Source organism: Tachyglossus aculeatus, chromosome 4 (genome assembly GCF_015852505.1).
Source record: "Tachyglossus aculeatus isolate mTacAcu1 chromosome 4, mTacAcu1.pri, whole genome shotgun sequence".
In the NCBI taxonomy this organism is placed as follows: Eukaryota; Metazoa; Chordata; class Mammalia; order Monotremata; family Tachyglossidae; genus Tachyglossus; species Tachyglossus aculeatus.
The window spans coordinates 29,584,798-29,603,202 of NC_052069.1; the positions used below are offsets into that span (position 1 = coordinate 29,584,798).

Sequence of the window (18,405 nt, forward strand, 5' to 3'; positions counted from 1 at the left end):
CAAATTACACATATGTACTTAGGCGCTCTGGAGCTAGGTGGGATGAACATCAAGTGAAATTCAGTTGAAGCAGTGGGGCCACGGGGAAAGACCACAGGCCTGGGAGTTGGAGGACCTGGGTTCTAATCCTGGCTCCGCCATTTGCCTGTTGTGTAACCTTGGGCAAGACATTTAACTTCTCTGTGCCTCAGTTATCTCACCCGTAAAATGGTGATTATACCTGTGAGCCCTATGTGGGACAGGGACTGTGTCCAATATGATTATCTCGGATCTATCCCAGAGCTTAGTAAGTGCCTGGCGTAAATATAGTGTCACAAGTGCGCTGTAATAGGGGGGAAAAAAGCAAAAAGAAGGGGTTCTTTGAAAGCAGAAACAGGCCAAGAGCTACTATTCGGAGAGTTGGTTCGAGGAAGAGCAATAATGCAGAGCAAGGTAAGGAGGGGATAGGGTGATGATCACAGGAGGAAAAAAACTTCTGTTGGCGGCAAAATGGGAAAACTCTGGGGATGAAGACTGCACGACAGCAATCACAGTGTGGCAGGGCAATCGAGGCAGGCCTAGGCGCTGTTCAGAACCCAAGGATCAAGTCAGAATGAGAAGCCTGAGATGGATCCCCTGCCAAAGATGTGCCACCCGAGGTCCAGCTGGGATCCACCCAACCACGGAACGTCCTCTGACCTTGGACACTCTCTCTTCCCACCCGGGCGCCACGACAAAGTAGAGTTTCTCGGCCAGGGGGGAAAGAAATGAGAAGCTAGCCGGCCTGAGTGGGAAGCGGGACCCTGGGGGAGGCCGGCAGGGGAAAATCAGGGCCAAGGAGGAGACAGAACTGGCAGTTCCCGCCAAAACATTCTAGGCTAAAAGACGGGCCTCTAATGCATCAGCAGTGGTATTTATTGAGCGCTTACTATGTGAAGAGCACTGTACTAAGCACTTGATGGCTCCACTGACTTGAAATCACTTCTAGTCGGTTAAAGCTGCCAAGACGTAATACAGCTACTTTTTGCTTCAATGGACAAAATACAGATTCAAAATTTAAACAATTTAATTTATAGTACAATACAGAGATTAATGTACAATCAAATTGGCTTTGTCATCAGAGCACTGTACTAAGCGCTTGGGAAGTACAAATTGGCAACATATAGAGACAGTCCCTACCCAACAGTGGGCTCACAGTCTAAAAGGGGGAGACAGAGAACAAAATCAAACATACAAAATAAAATAGAATAGATATGTACAAGTAAAATAAATAAATAGAGTAATAAATATGTACAAACATATATACATATATACAGGTGCTGTGGGGAAGGGAAGGAGGTAAGATGGGGGGATGGAGAGGGGGACGAGGGGGAGAGGAGGGAAGGGGCTCAGTCTGGGAAGGCCTCCTGGAGGAGGTGAGCTCTCAGTAGGGCCTTGAAGCACTTAATCACCCTGCCCCCTCCTACCTCGCCTTGCTAATTTCCTACTATAACCAGCCGGCGCAATTCGCTTCTTACTCCTCAAAGATCTCCAGTGGTTGCCTATCAACCTTCGAATCAAGCAAAAACTCCTCACTCTCGGCTCCAAGGCTGTCCATCATATCACCCCCTCCTACCTCACCTCCCTTCACTCCTTTTTCAGCCCAGCCTGCACGCTCCACTCCTCTGCTGCTAACCTCCTCACCGTACCTCGTTCTCGCCTGTCCCGCCGTCGACCCCCGTCCGACATCCTCCCCCTGACCTGGAATGCCCTCCCTCCACACATCCACCAAACTAGCTCTCTTCCTCCCTTCAAAGGCCTTCCCAGACAGAGACCTCCCTTTTTCCTCTCCTCCTCCCCTCCTCATCGCCCTCCCTGACCTACCCTCTTCCCCTCCCAACCGCACTTGTATATATTTGTACATATTTATTACTCTATTTTATTTGTACATATTTAGCACTCAATTTATTTTATCAATGATGTGTATACAGCTATACTTCTATTTATTATGATGGCATTGACACCTGTCTACTTGCTTTGTTGTCTGTCTCCCCCTTCTACACTGTAAGCCCGTTGTTGGGTACGGACTGTCTCTGGATGTTGCCGATTTGTACTTCCCAAGTGCTTAGTACAGTGCTCTGCACATAGTAAGAGCTCAATAAATACGATTGAATGAATGAATGAATTGACGTATTGAAGTGATCAATAAACACAATTGATTGATTCAATACAGCACACAGATGTTACGACTTCTTTTAAAATCCTTCCAGTGCAATTACACTTTGGGGATAATCAATGGTATTTACTGAGTGCTTACTGGGTACAAAGCAGCATGGCTCAGTGGAAAGAGCCCGGGCTTTGGAGTCAGAGGTCATGGGTTCAAATCCTGATTCTGCCAATTGTCAGCTGTGTGACTTTGGGCAAGTCACTTAACTTCTCTGTGCCTTAGTTCCCTCATCTGTAAAATGGGGATTAAGACTGTGAGCCCCACGTGGAACAACCTGATCACTTTGTATCCCCCCAGCTCTTAGAACAGTGCTTTCCACATAGTAAGCGCTTAACAAATACCATTATTATTATTACAAAGCACTGTACTAAATGCTTGGGAGAATACAACACAACAGAGTTGACGGAAACACTCCCTGCCCACAACAAATAAAAACACTATACTCGTTGTGGGCAGGAAATGTGACTGTCAGTTGATATACAGTACTCTCCCAAGCGCTTAGTACAGAGCTCTGCCCAGAATAAGCGCTCAATACATATGACTGACTGTACAAAAAATGGTATCTCATTATGATGAATTACGATTATTTTCTATTTGGTCGAGTAGGCGGAACAGGAGATTAAAATGCTGAATGTTCTAAAAGCGGGCCTGATAGCATGCCAAGGAGTCGAGCTTTGTCGGAAGACTTTTATAAGATTGCCTCCTAGCAAAATCGGCTCTTTCACTCCCACGCTAGCCTCATTAAAACTGAGTTAACCCAACTGGCCAAGTGACCTTTGAACATGAATGGTCTTGAAGGGACCCAAGAGACATGTATTCTAAGTCTGTTTCACTAAATCACATCTTCAGGCCAAACTCGGCTTTAATAGATAATCGGGGACAGTCAACAGAGAAATGAACTTGCCAAATTATACTAAAGTCACAAAGGCTCTAAAGGTAGTATTGTATGCCGGTGGGAGCTACCAAAGGAGAAAATTTGTATAAAGGCGAACAATAAATTCAGGTCTTCCATCAGACAATCCACGTGGATTTAAAACACTGTGAATTGTTAAACAACATATGACGTAGCTAAAAAAACTCAAGTGTTGCAAATGTAAACAAGGTGGGCAAGACTGGGGAGAAATGTCATCTTACCTCATTTATATTTCAAGTTGACCTAATCCAATCAATCGTATTTTCTGAGCACTTACTGTGTGCAGAGCACTGAACCAAGCACTTGGGAGAAGTTGGGGGACTTTGACCAAAGTCAGAATGCAGACAAGTTGCAGACTCAGAATTAGAACCCAGGTCCCTCTGGCCCATGCTCTAGCCACTAGGCCATGCTACTTCTCAGCTTCTTGTACCTCAGTGGCTTTAAGTATTACCATGTAAATCCCAACCTTTGTGATCCTTTCCAATGTGTGATAGTGATTAAATCCTGACTGACCGCTTGCGGAGACCTCACAGACTCTCACCTGTGTCCTGGTTGGAGCTTTCAGTGCCACACCTGCCTTGGTTAATAGCAGTCAAAGGCTGGCCAACCATTTTAGTCTTAGTCTAGTGGCATATAGCTAAGCGGCCCCAACTTTGATCATCCGAGGAAAGAGCCTTGGTGAAGTCCGATATCCAACTTCTGGGATCCCTCTGTCTTTCTCCCCATTCCCTAGGCTTGCTCACTCACTCCATCGCCTTTCACTTGAGGAGTCCCTGTGTAGGGTCTAAAATAAAGTCTGTGATTGAGATTTCTTAGCAAAAAATTAAATAACAATAAATTATTTAATAGTATAAGATTTGTCTGTTTGACTTCAGTCAACATACACTAGAACTCAGAAAAACCCAACCACCACAAACAGATTTTTGGACTATAACTCTTCTACCTGAAGCTACTACATTTCCAATGACTGCAGTATCTGGTTAGAGGCATGTCACAAGCAAGTAACCAATATCCACATGGAAGGAATCTCCTGTCACACCTACGCAATAAGATGGAAAACCTTATTCTTGGAATACTTTGGAGAATTTGGAAGGGACAGAATTCTACAAAAAATGCATGACCATAATGCATTTCATTGAAAATGTACTTAAAATAGTGAATAATTTCTGGGATATCTTTATCTTTAAATAAGAATATCAGGTAACGTACTGCACCAATCTGTAACTTATTTTAATGTCTATCTCCCCTTATAGACTGTAAGCTCCTTGTACACAGGGGATATATCTACCAATTCTGGTTGTATTGTAGTCTCCCAAATACTTAATACAGTGCTCTGCTCAAAGTGAACGCTCAATAAATACTACTGATCAACTGAATGACTCAAGAAAGTTGGGAATGAACAACTAGTTTTATCCCCAAAGTCCCCTGTGTTATCATCCCCATGTTTTGCACCAGCAAAGTTAAAAAGAACATGCATGCTTAAAGGAGAGGAGTAACAGGAAAAAAAGATTAGAAGGAAACTATACAGATCTCAAAGAGACAGCCCATGGCATGCGTAGGAATGGAACACATTCAGGAATAGGGTCTAGGAATCAGAGTTGACTGTTTTAAACCATCAGTAGATTCCCATCATATAAATCCAAACACTCCTGCCCTTGACAGCTAATACTATGAGTTTCCCAGCACTTAGTACAGTGCTCTGCACACAGCAAGTATTTAATAAATACTATCACTATTGCTACTATTAGTGAGAGACTAGATGGAATCCATCCACCTACTCTGGGAAAGATTAGCTGGAATTTCAAGCGATCTTCCCACCCTGAGGATATACAATTTACACTTAAAACGTACTGAATTATTTCCCATTTGTGAAAAAAGTCTGTCTTTAATCTATCGTGATCAAAATATCAGCATTCAAAATTAAGCATCTATTACCAAGTGAGATTCCTGTTCTTATTACCTAAATCAAGTTGGCTTGACTGAATTCTAAATGTATTACAAAAGCACTCAGGCAGCTCGAAAATACTCACAAGATCATTCATATTCGTTTGGCTAGCTGGATGAATTTCTTCCAAAAATTCCAAAACATAAAATGTGTATCTGTCCATGAGATGCACTCCAATTCCAAGATCGGGTTGATGCTACAGGCATAAACAGAATTAGAAGGGGGGTGTGTGGGGGGGGTGGGAATTACCACCTAAAAGATACCCAATTTTAAACATATTTTATATTGCTATTTGGATCATTTCGAATTGCATTTATTTCACAACTTGCAATGCTTTTCCTTTGACTGGCATTACCGTTGGGTGATAATCTCTCCCTCTAAACAGTAAGCCGCTTGTGGGCAGGGAACAGGTCTACCAACTCTGATATACTGTATTCTCCCAAGTGCTCAGTACACCCTCTGCACCCAAACACCATTGAACAATCTGCTTTTACACTTCCAAACCTGCAAATTAAGCAATCACGTTCTCCACTTTGGTGATCTGTTCCCCAACAGATTTCCGTTTCGTACCCAATCTTTCCTCTCAAACAGGACTTACTTCGGCTTCTACTACACTCTCTCAAAGACGTGGTACAATGTTCTACCCGCTAAAGGCATTCATTAACTATTGAAAATATCTGATAAATACAAAACAACAGATTCAATCCCAGGACCATCTGAATGCTGAAAGGAAGTTCCAGGGGACAAAAAATGTACTTACTGAAAGCGAGTCTTCTCCCACTTGGCTACTTGCTAGGGCCATTATATTAGGAGAATAAAATCGCTCATACATGGATGCTCCTTGACAGGTGTCGATGATAAACAGAAGTTCATTATACCTAAAAGAAAAGCAACACTCACATTATTTTGAGAACGGAGTTTTAAAGCACAAGGTAAAGATTCTATAGCCCTATCGATCCTTTAATAGCCTCAGTCGTTCAAAAATGTTTAAAGAAGTGGATTCCTTCAATTAGTTGAAGACTTTACCTCTCCTGCTCCCAACCCCTTGCTCACACTACTTCCCCAGCCTAGAATTCCCTCCCTTCCCAAATCCACAAGTCCACAACTCTTGTCTATCTTCAAAGGCAGGCTGAAATCTGACCTCCTCCAAGTGCAATTCCGGGGATAATTTTTCTTCTCCCCAGGTCACAGCCTCCCAACTGCCGTCTCAGTTCTTTGGCTCTCACAACTCACCCATTCAGCACTTTGTATATACTGATTTTCAAGACAAACTATGTAAGCATTTGCTTTTTTAAAAAATTTTTTACATATCCAAGTTCCCAGTCTGTCCTTCCTCCCTTTGGTAAATTATTTGGAGTCTGAATCCCCCCATTAAATTGTAAACTCACTACGGGCAGGGTCACAACTTATATCTTTACTGTATTCTATTTAGTAAGTACTCGGCAGACAGTGGGCGTTCAATAAATCCTACTGACTGATCAATTGTAAGCTCCTCCTCTAGTCTGTACGCATTCACTTGCCCATAAGAAGCCTACCACATCTGTGGTATTGCACTCTCCCAAGTTAATACAGTGCTCCACACACAGTACGAGCTCAATAAATACGACTGATTTAATAACACTTTTAAGAGCATACCAAGGTAAACTTCCTGCATTGAAATTTAGCTCCTGTCACAATCCTACCTCATTCTTCATAACTGCAGGGGACATGGTGGTCACCATTTAAATACCATTCTTCCGTCAACAAGCAAAAAACTCTGCCACCAATTTCAGCTCCTCGATATTCTACTCTGGCAGGGGTCCTTCCCGGACTGTTATTTCACTTGGAAACGTTGAGCTTTTTTAATTAAATAATCTAAGGCTCCAAGGGAAAAAAATAAGAAAAATACTACTCTAGTCTCGCTTCCCGTGACTTTTTAATGATTAACTTTTTTAGTCAGAATGATTTCTATTTCCGGAGAAAGATTTATATTTTTAAGAGAAACTTTTCATCATCAAACAAGAACCCAAACTCACTAGTCTACAGGCCACTACAGAAGTTTCTCAGCTTTACCTAGCTATTAAAAAATGTGATTTATGTCTTACCGTCTTTTCTGCCACATTTGTTCAAATGCATCTGCAAGTTCTACGTTGGTAATTTCTTCAGAATCCTGAAATTTCAAGAAACCATTTCCACCATGACCTTTCAGGGAAAGTTCAAATGTGAGGAATAAGTGGTTAATTTTAAAACTCTAAGCACAATTAGTATTTTTAAACTTGATACCCTACCAGTTTCTGACTTTGCATCTTAGTTTTGTCTATGCACCTCAATCTATGACCTTTGGACACTTGATATTCTCCCCACCCAACTCCAAAGTACTTCTGTGCATATCTTTAAATTACAAATCTTAAATTATTTATTTATTCATATTAATGTCTGCCTCCCCCCCACCCCAAGACTATAAGTTCATTACGGGCAGGGAACGTATCTCCTAATTCTGTTGTATTGCATATTGTACTCTCCCAAGTGTTTAGTACATCGCGCTGCACATAAGTGCTCAATAAATATGACTGATTATTATTAATAGGCTTGCATACAAGTCATAGAACAGTTTTTTGAAAATCAGCATAGATATGAAATTTTGTAAAGCAGCTCCATTTTATTTTTCTTTTAAGGTACAAAAAAGGAATATGGGATTGAAAAGTTATTTGAATTTTGGATGTGATATTTAAGAAGACTTAACATATGAAAAATATCAGCACATTAAATAAAACACTGGACTAGAAGCTAGAAGTCCGTGCCTGGCCAAAATCAAATTTAAAGTCTCCATACTCAGGAATCAACACTTGTCACCTGCCAATGTGATAGATTGATCGGGCAAATGAAAGTAGGAAATGATGCCCTGTGATTTTGGAGAAAAGCTATTTATAAATTTAATGTATGAAATTTTTCCACAGTGGTCAAGATAAAGTTGTCTTCAAAATTAACTTGATTAGATTTAAAGAGCTTTATAGTCCTCCAAGATAAAATTCTATGTGAATTCCATGATACATGATATTCAGCAACCACACGTAACACTGAAATTACCTGTCATATAAATGAGAATATTGCTTCTATCATCAGAAAGTAGACGCTTGGACCGAGGAGTGCTAGGAGGAATTCTCCCTGTTAATACCCGTAAGAAGTTCTCCACAGTAACCTGAAAAAGCATAGATGAGACCATTTCTAAGAGTTAACATTACAAATCATTTCTTTTCCTCCAAAAACTTGCCTTAACTTTATTGTATTTCCCATCTTTATACAATTGACACATACTGAAAAGATTTTCCGTATTCTTTATTCAGGACTTGACCTTCTGTGCTATGGTGAACTTTCAGCATTAGAAGTACCCTACTCTCCCATCCTTCCCAGCAGTATCTTCAGATGAGATCTCCTCCCTCCTCTCAGGTGCTGCTCCAGCCACCTGTGCTTCTGACCCCATTCCCTCTCATCTTATGAAATCTCTCACCCCTTCCCTCCTCCCCTCCTTAACTTCCATCTTCAACTGCTCACTCTCCACTGGTTCCTTCCCCTCTGCCTTCAAACATGTCCATGTCTCCCCCATCATGAAAAAACCCTCTCTTGAACCCATCTCCCCTTCTAGTTATCTCCCTATCTCCCTCCTACCATTCCTTTCCAAACTCCTTGAATGAGTCGCCTGCACCCACTGCCTCCAATTCAACGCCAACTCTCTCCTTGATCCCCTCCAACCTGCCTTTGGTCCCCTACACTCCACTGAAACTGCCCTCTCAAAGGTCACCAATGACCTCCTGTTTGCCAAATCCAATGGCTCCTACTCCATCCTAATCCTTCTCGACCTCCCAGCTGCCTTTGACACTGTGGACCACCCCCTTCTCCTCAACACGCTACCCAACCTTGGCTTCACAGGTTCCGTCCTCTCTTGGCTCTCCTCTTGGCTCTCCAGCTGTTCATTCTCAGTCTCCTTTGTGGACTCCTCCTCCCCCTCCCATCCCCTCACTGTAGGGGTTCCTCAAGGGTCAGTTCTTGGTCCCCTTCTGTTCTCGATCTACACTCACTCCCATGGTGAACTCATTCGCTCCCACGGCTTCAACTATCATCTCTACGCTGATGACACCCAAATCTACATCTCTGCCCCTGCTCTCTTTCCCTCCCTCCCTTCAGGCTCGGGTCTCCTCCCGCCCTCAGGACATCTCCATCCGGATGTCTACCCGCCATCTAAAACTCAATATGTCCAAGACTGAACTCCTTGTCTTCCCTCCCGAACCCTGCCCTCTCCCTGACTTTCCCGTCACTGTTGACGGCACTACCATCCTTCCCGTCTCACAAGGCCGCAACCTTGGTGTCATCCTCGACTCTGCTCTCTCGTTCATCCCTCACATCCAACCCGTCTCCAAAACCTGCCGGTCTCACCTCCGCAACGTCACCAAGATCTGCCCTTTCTTCTCCAACCAAATCGCTACCTTACTGGTTCAATCTCTCATCCTATTCCGACTGGATTACTGCATCAGCCTCCTCTCTGATCTCCCATCCTCCTGTCGCTCCCCACTTCAATCTATACTTCACGCTGCTGCCTGGATCATCTTTGTCCAGAAATGCTCTGGGCACGTTACTCCCTTCCTGAAAAATCTCCAGTGGCTACCAATCAACCTATGCATCAGGCAAAAACTCCTCACCCTCAGCTTCAAGGCTCCCCATCACCTCACCCCCTTTTACCTCACTCTCCTTCTACAGCAGCGTGGCTCAGTGGAAAGAGCATGGGCTTTAGTCAGAGGTTATGGGTTCAAATCCCGGCTCCGCCAATTGTCAGCTGTGTGACTTTGGGCAAGTCACTTACTTCTCTGTGCCTCGGTTCCCTCATCTGTAAAATTGGGATTAAGACTGTGAGCCCCCCGTGGAACAACCTGATCACCTAGTAACCTCCCCAGCGCTTAGAACAGTGCTTTGCACATAGTAAGCAATTAATAAATGCCATTATTATTATTATTATTGCCCAGCATGCACCCTCCGCTCCTCTACCACTAACCTCCTCACTGCACCTCGTTCTCGCCTGTCCGCCATCGACTGCTGGCCCACATCCTACCCCTGGCCTGGAATAATAATAATAATAATAATAATAATAATAATAATAATAATAATAATAATAATAATAGCATTTATTAAGCGCTTACTATGTGCAAAGCACTGTTCTAAGCACTGGGGAGGATACAGGGTGATCAGGCTGTCCCACGGGGGGCTCACAGTCTTTATCCCCATTTTATAGATGAGGGAACTGAGGCACAGAGAAGTTAAGTGACTTGCCCAAAGTCACACAGCTGACAAGTGGCAGAGCCGGGATTTGAACCCATGATCTCTGACTCCAATGTCCGGTCTCTTTCCACTGAGCCAGGCTGCTTCTCTGGAATGCCCTCCCTCTGCACATCCACCAAGCTAGCTCTCTTCCTCCCTTCAAAGCCCTACTGAGAGCTCACCTCCTCCAGGAGGCCTTCCCAGACTGAGCCCCCCTTTTCCTCTCCTCCTCCCCATCCCCCTGCCCTACCTCCTTCCCCTCCCCACAGCACCTGTATATATGTTTGTACAGATTTATTACTCTATTTTACTTGTACATAGTTACTATTCTATTAATTTTGTTAATGATGTGCATCTAGCTTTATTTCTATTTATTGTGATGACTTGACACCTGTCCACATGTTTTGTTTTGCTGTCTGTCTCCCCCTTCTAGACTGTGAGCCCGTTGTTGGGTAGGGACCGTCTCTATATGTTGCCAGCTTATACTTCCCAAGCGCTTAGTCCAGTGCTCTGCACACAGTAAGCGCTCAATACGACTGAATGAATGAATGAATGAATATGGGTTCCAGTGGGGGGAAAAAAATCAGTTGATTCCAATCTTTAAATTTCCTGAGCATTCAGGAAAAGCGTTCTGTGAGATAGCATTTAATGCACTTGAAAATATTCACTTGTCAACTATGAAGCATTTCAAAAACCTCTGGTGAGAGCCTCAAGGTTCAACAATGAAAACAAATTCAGATTCCCCCCCCCCCCGCATCTAGACTGCAAGCTTGATGTGGGCAGGGAATGTGTCTGTTAGAGAAGCAGCGTGGCTCAATGGGAAAGAGCACGGGCTCTGGAGTCAGAGGTCATGGGTTCAAATCCCGGCTCCTCCAACTGTCAGCTGTGTGACTTTGGGCAAGTCATTTAACTTCTCTGGGCCTCAGTTGCTTCATCTGTAAAATAGGGATGAAGACTGTGAGCCCCACGTGGGACAATCTGATTACCTTGTAACCTCCCCAGTGCTTAGAACAGTGCTTTGCACATAGTAAGCACTTAATAAATGCCATCATTATTATGATTATTATTATATTATTGCGTTGTACTCTAGAACAGTGCTTTGCACATAGTAAGCGCTTAATAAATGCCATCATTATTATGATTATTATATTATTGTGTTGTACTCTCCCAAGTCTCCTCTCAGGGTCGCACCTGGAGAGTTTCCAGGACTCTACCGGTCTCGGCTAAGGGAGGGAGAGTCAAGCGGAAGCATATCCATTCCATTCCTAGCTTGGGCAGCGGCTAGCGAGTGGAAGGCAATCTGCTACAAGTCAAAACTCACCCGTGCTGGGCAGCGGGGGCATGGGAGAGAGTCGAGGGCGGAGACTTGAGTTTATTGCGTGGAAGGCAGCAATGCTAAACCCCTTCCATATTTTTAATCAAGAAAACTCTATGGATCCACCGGCAGAACAACCGCAGATGGAGAGCGGGGCGTTCCGGGAGAGAAGGGTCCGAGGAGTCGCTAGGGTTCGGAAACGACATGACGGCACAGGACAAGACTCTCCCAAGCGCTTAGTGCAGTACCCTGCACACAGGTAGCATTCAATAAATATCATCATCATCAATCGTATTTACTGAGCGCTATGTGCAGAGCACTGTACTAAGCGCTTGGGAAGTACAAATTGGCAACATACAGAGACAGTCCCTACCCAACAGTGGGCTCACAGTCTAAAGTGGGGAGACAGAGAACAAAACCAAACATACTAACAAAATAAAATGTCTAAAAGGGGGAGACGGAGAACAAAACCAAACATACTAACAAAATAAATATGATTGATTTATCTGTTAAAAGACAATCTCTATATATCCACTTCCTTAAAAACCTCGCGAAAATTACCCACTACAGGGTCAGACACTCACTGGGCAGTTGACTCATTCATTCAATTGTATTGATTGAGCGCCTACTGTGTGCGCGCTGTACTGCACACAGTAAGCGCTCAATAAAATATACTTCATTCATAATTGTATCTTAGTTTGCATCTACCCCTGAGCTGAGAACAGAGCTTGAAACATAGTAAGCGCTTAAGAAATACCATCATTGTTATTATTATTAAAATAAACACTCCTTAGGCAGACCCTCCCAGACATGCTCCATTGTGGCCTAGTATAAACAAGCACACTGTAAATAGCGTGGCTCAGTGGAAAGAGCACGGGCTTGGGAGTCGGAGGTCGTGGGTTCTAATCCCAGCTCCTCCACATGTCTGCTGTGTGACCTCGGGCAAGTCACTTAAATTCTCTGAGCCTCAGTTACCTCATCTGTAAAATGGGGATTAAGACTGTGAGCCCCACATGGGACAGCCTGATCACCTTGTATCCCCCCCGCACTTAGAACAGTGCCTCGCACAGAGTAAGTGCTTAACAAATATCATTATTATTATTAAATAAATAAATGGCTTTCACGGGATTGAAGTCACCTTTCTATGCAACATTACTAGGTAAACTATCTCTGTCACTGCTCTGGAAGACCACCACTTCCGCAGCCTCAAAGGGCTACATTCACCTGATATCGCCAAGCAGTTCATTCCAAGGGAATAAAATTCAAGTTAATCAAAATTTGGAAATCAAAGCAACCTATAATAAAAGCACCAACTCTATAATCTGTGGCACACAAAAAAAGTTTTAAAATGCAACTAAAAAAAGCACCACAGGCAACTGAAAAAGAACTTCTGCATCAATCTGTCTGTGAAGAAATGGAAGTGTTCAAATGATGTAACGTGGTTTTTATATTTATGCTGCAAATAAAAACCCATCATCATTTATACTACAGCAACTATTTCAAGAGGTTGTGGAGAATCTGTCCTTGGAGACTTGAGCCAAGAACAGAAAACCATCTGTCCTGGACGATTTTATCATTCATCTGTCTACAAACAGGAGACGTTCTGACCACAAGATGCTGAAACTATTTGCCTTAAAGATATTTACCGTTAAAACAATGTTAGTGGAACACGAGAAAAAAGCTGTTTTACATTATAATTCCTCAATCAATAGGATTTGTTGAGTGCTGTGTGCAGAGCACTGTACTAAGCGCTTGGAAGAGTACATTATAACAGAGTTTGTAGACACGTTCACTGCCTACAAGTTTATAGTCCAGAAACGAGCTTCCATTTCATTTCCTATTGTTTCCAAAACATTTCTAAAGCACTAAAACAACTTACCTCATAGCTTCTATAATCCACTTCCACATCATCGCCATAAACATTTAGTTCCATATTTTTGTGGCTAAACACAGTAGCTGGTTTGGGGTTGCGAGGGTTACAAGCCATATCATCTGCCAGCATCAAGACTATGTGACTAGGATACAAAGAAACAATTCTAATTAAATCTGCAACACAATAATAAAGATTCTGGTGAATCTGGGGTCACTAGCGATGGAACAAGGTTTATTTTCTTCATTTAAAACAACCTTCAAACACTGAATGCTTTCTATATTTAAAACTGTCCAAGGCCCAACATTTTAAATTGAAATATTACTAGTTCTACACAAGAAGAATAGTGGCATTTTACTGTGGTCATAAAATAGCAATTTTTGCATTTTTTTTATTTTGCATCGAACACCATACGGCTTATGACATTTAGAGGTATAGACTTAGGATAATTATACACAATACAAGAAGGTCTGAAAGTACTACATAAACTCTGGAAGACCTTCGTTCAGTGTCAGTGGTTGACATTCTGATTTTAAGACTTTCAGATGTGAATTTTCGAATCCTAGACTCTCACACTGTCATTTTCACATTGACATGTAATTCCATTTCAATGAAAAATTAAATCAATCAATCATATTGGGCGCTAACTGGGTGCAGAGAGCTTGGGAAGGTACAATGTAACAGAGTTGTTAGACATGCTCCCTGTCCATAATGAGCTTACAGTCAAGAGGGGAAGACAGATATGAACATCAGTGCTGAGGGGCTGAGAGGTGAATAAAGAGCGTAAATCCATTTACAAGGGAAGGGAAGGGATGGGAAAAGAGGAAATAAGGGCTTAATCAGGGAAGACCTCTTGGAGATGTGCTTTCAATATGGCTTTGAAGGTGGGAAGAATGATTGTCGGACATGAATCAATCAATCAATTGTATTTATTGAGCGCTTACTGTGTGCAGAGCACTGTACTAAGTGCTCAGGAAGTACAAGTTGGCAACATATAGAGACGGTCCCTAACCAACAGTGGGCTCACAGATGGAGGGCATTCCAGATCAAAGGCAGGACGTGGGAGAGAGGTTAAGGGGGAAAAAGACGAGACCAAGACACAATGAGTTTAATGAGGAGGTAGATCAATCACTCAATCAATTGTATTTGAGCGCTGAGTGCAGAGCACTGTACTAAGCGCTTGGCAGTACAAGTTGGCAACCACTTGTACAAGTACAAGATGGGCAACCACTGGAGGTTCTTGAGAAGGGGGAAACATGGCCTTAAACATTTCTGTGGATAAATGATCCTAGCAGCAGACTGAAGTATGGACTGGAATGGGGAAAGACAGGAAGCAGGGAGGTCGGTCAGGAGGCTGGATGCAGTAATCACGGTGGGATAGGATGAGTGCTCGGATTAATGCAGCAGCAGTTTAGACGGAGAGGAAAGGGTGGATTTTAGAGATGTTCGGAAGGTTGAACCGACAGGAGTTAGGACTGAATATGTAGGTTGAATGAGAGGGATGGATCGAGGTCGAGAAGGAACTCGGTCCAGTCCTCCCTCTTCGTATCTGCCTGACATTCACCCTCTCCACACCTTCAAAGCCTTATCAAAGGCACACCTCCATCAAGAGGCCTTCCTTGGCTAAGCCCTCATTTCCTCTTCTCCCACTTCCTTCTGCGTCACTCTTGCGCTTGGATTTGCTTCCTTTATTCACCCCTCCCCATTCCTGGCATTTAGGTTTTTCATTTTTCTTAATCCATCCGTGGGAACTTCTATCACTCCTCAACTCCAGTGACCTCTGCTCCATCCCACCTCACCCACTCGCTAATTTGGACACCCACTCAACCTCATCATCTCTAGTCACTTTTCAGCCTGTCATCTCACCAACTCCGAAATTCCTCTATCTGACCACCACCTGCCTTCTCCCCACAAATCTGTCCTGTCCCCGCATAGAGACCTCCAATCTCTATCCTCCAACTAATTTTCCTCGTGTCATCATGCTCCACATTTTATCCAAATCAAAAGTGCCTACCCTTGATGATCGAACTGATATCCTCAACACCACCCTCTCTACTGAATTTACCTCGTTCCTCCCATTCCCCTTCGTCAATCTGGTACCACTAACTCACAGCCCTGGATCACCTAAACAGTCCGCCTCCTTCGTTCCTGCGGATGAGCCACAAGAGTGTTGTTGGCGAAAATCCAGATATAGGGCCGATCTCAACCATTTCAAGTTGATCCTTGCACGCTTTAACTCTGCCCTGTCCGCTGCCTGGCAAAATTGTTTCTCCTTCCTTATTGAGTCCCATGCTCACTGCCCTTGCCAGTCACTCCAAATGTTTAACTCCCTCCCCGCCCCCATTTCTTGCCCCTAATGACCTGTCCATATACTTTATTGAGAAAATTGAAACCATCAGGCGTGATCTTGCTAAAATCTGCCCTGTTCCCCTCCAGTTCTTCCCTCCTCCTGCCCTTTCTTCAACTTCCTGTGACTAACCAAAGTAAATCATCTCTAACAGTATAATAATAATAATGATTATGGTATTTGTTAAGTGTTTGCTATGTGCCAAGCACTGTTCTAAGTGCTGGGGTAGACACAAGGTCATCAGGTTGTCCCACGTGGGTCTCAGTCTCAACCCCCATTTTACAGATGAGGTAACTGAGGTACAGAGAAGTGAAGCGACTAGCCCAAGGTCACAGAGCAGACAGGTGGCGGAGGCGGTATTAGAACCCGTGACCTCTGACTCCCAAGCCCAGGCTCTTGCCACTAGGCCATGTTGCTTCCCTTCCCCACAGCACCTGTATATATGCATATATGTTTGTACATATTTATTACTCTATTTATTTATTTTACTTGTACATATCTATTCTATTTATTTTATTTTGTTAGTATGTTTGGTTTTGTTCTCTGTCTCCCCCTTTTAGACTGTGAGCCCACTGTTGGGTAGGGACTGTCTCTATATGTTGCCAACTTGTACTTCCCAAGCGCTTAGTATAGTGCTCTGCACACAGTAAGCACTCAATAAATACGATCGATTGATTGGTATAAACCTACGCTTCCCAAAGTGGTTAACATGCAACATTTCTGAGTGAGTCCAGATGGGCCCCAGAAATCAAGCAGAAAATGTTCTACTGCACATGTTCAAAATACATTAAAAGTTCAAATGACTGTGAGCTGATTTTCTTTAAAATTGGCTGGATTTCTTCCGTTAAAAAAAAAAAGGATGCTAGTGCTGCCAGATTCAAGATCACATCTTCAGCTGTTTCTAAACCGCAAAAATAGAAGTAAAACGCTTTACAATGGAAAAATATATTTTCACCGTTACACACTAGGTAGTTAATTTACAGTACGTTGCTTTCAACTAAGCTGTGGCACTGCTCCTACATCAATTCTCTGTCATTCACTAAACCAAAACGATTAAAACGATCTCACCAGAATTAAAATGAACTCTGAAAAAATGGAGCAAATAGTTAACGTCTGTCTACACACACACACACACACACACACACACGTGTGTATATATATATATACACACACACACACACACATATATATGGAATAATACACAACTTGGTGTAAGGTGACAGTCCAGCAAACAGTTGTGCTGGTAGGTGAAACAGATTAGATACTGAACTCAACTTCCCTCCTAAATTCATTCATTCATTCATTCAATCGCATTTATTGAGCGCTTACTGTGTGCAGAGCACTGTACTAAGCGCTTGGGAAGTACAAGTCGGCAACATATAGGGACAGTCCCTACCCAACAACGGGCTCACAGGCTAGAAGAGGGAGACACACAACAAAACACTTACGAGAGCGCTCAGTAAATAGGACGATTTGACGGATTTATGAAAGCGTTCAGTAAATAGGCTGATTTTAGGGATTTACGAGACCGCTCAGTAAATGGGCTGATTTTAAAAAGTTACGAAAGTGCTCAGTCATTACGGTTTTAGGGATTTACGAGCGCTCAGTAAATAGGACGATTTGACAGATTTCCGAAAGCGGTCAGTAAACAGGAGGTCAGTAAATCTCTCTCCACCTACACTTCCTATCATTCACCAAAACCACCACCCTCCCCATCGCTTAAACGGAGAACGGTGGCACTACCCTCGACTCCTCCGTCTCTTTGAACCCCTAAAATGCAATTTATTCCCAAAACCTCTTGCTCATTCCTCGACCACAGTTCCAGGACTCACTCTTTCCTCTCAGTTCAAATGGCCACTACGCTGGTTTAGGCACTTGTGGTACCCCAGTTTCACTACCGCAGCCTCGCAGACTTCCCTTCAGTCCCTTCTTTATTCTGTTGCCCGGATCATTTTTCTAAAACACTGCTTTGCAAATGTCCTCCAATAGACGCCTTTCAATAGTTGCCTATTCCTCTCAAGTGGAAACGGCTTATCTTTTAGACTGTGAGCCCACTGTTGGGTAGGGACTGTCTCTATGTGATGCCAATTTGTACTTCCCAAGCGCTTAGTACAGTGCTCTGCACATAGTAAGCGCTCAATAAATACGATTGATTGATTGATTATCGTTGGCTTTGAGGCACTAAATCAGCTTTCTTCCCCTACTTACTCTTACTCCTCTCCACCACAACACCCCAGTTCGAACACTTTGCTTCTCTAATTCCAACCTACTCACTGTGCCTCACTCTTGTCTTTCATTCTTTCATTCATTCACTCAATCGTATTGAGCGCTTACTGTGTGCACAGCACTGTACTAAGCGCTTGGGAAGTACAAGTCGGCAACATATAGAGACGGTCCCTACCCAACAACGGGCTTACAATCTAGAAGGGGGAGACAGAAAAAAAAAAAAAACCAAAACTCTCCACTCTGACCTCTTGCTCACAACTTCTCAACTGCCAGGAACTCCCTCCCCACTTCACTGTTGTTGAATTGTACTTTCCAAGT

At 43.2% G+C, this 18,405-nt stretch overlaps 1 protein-coding gene and 1 non-coding gene across 2 annotated transcripts in view; one reads left to right on the forward strand and one right to left on the reverse strand.

Annotated features, from left to right (window-relative positions):
- The window catches only part of PIGK (phosphatidylinositol glycan anchor biosynthesis class K), a gene marked incomplete at its 5' end in the record, with an annotated part of 161,340 nt that overhangs the window by 126,533 nt on the left and 16,402 nt on the right, over positions 1–18,405 (reverse strand). Inside the window, 5 exons of the mRNA XM_038745610.1 lie at positions 5,129–5,239; positions 5,804–5,921; positions 7,128–7,224; positions 8,110–8,221; positions 13,524–13,659. Coding sequence (XP_038601538.1) covers positions 5,129–5,239; positions 5,804–5,921; positions 7,128–7,224; positions 8,110–8,221; positions 13,524–13,659 — 574 coding nt within the window. The remainder of the gene's footprint in view (positions 1–5,128; positions 5,240–5,803; positions 5,922–7,127; positions 7,225–8,109; positions 8,222–13,523; positions 13,660–18,405) is intronic.
- On the forward strand, positions 11,503–11,640 carry LOC119927645. The gene has a single exon (XR_005450628.1). It is a non-coding gene; the product is annotated as a small nucleolar RNA SNORA7 (small nucleolar RNA).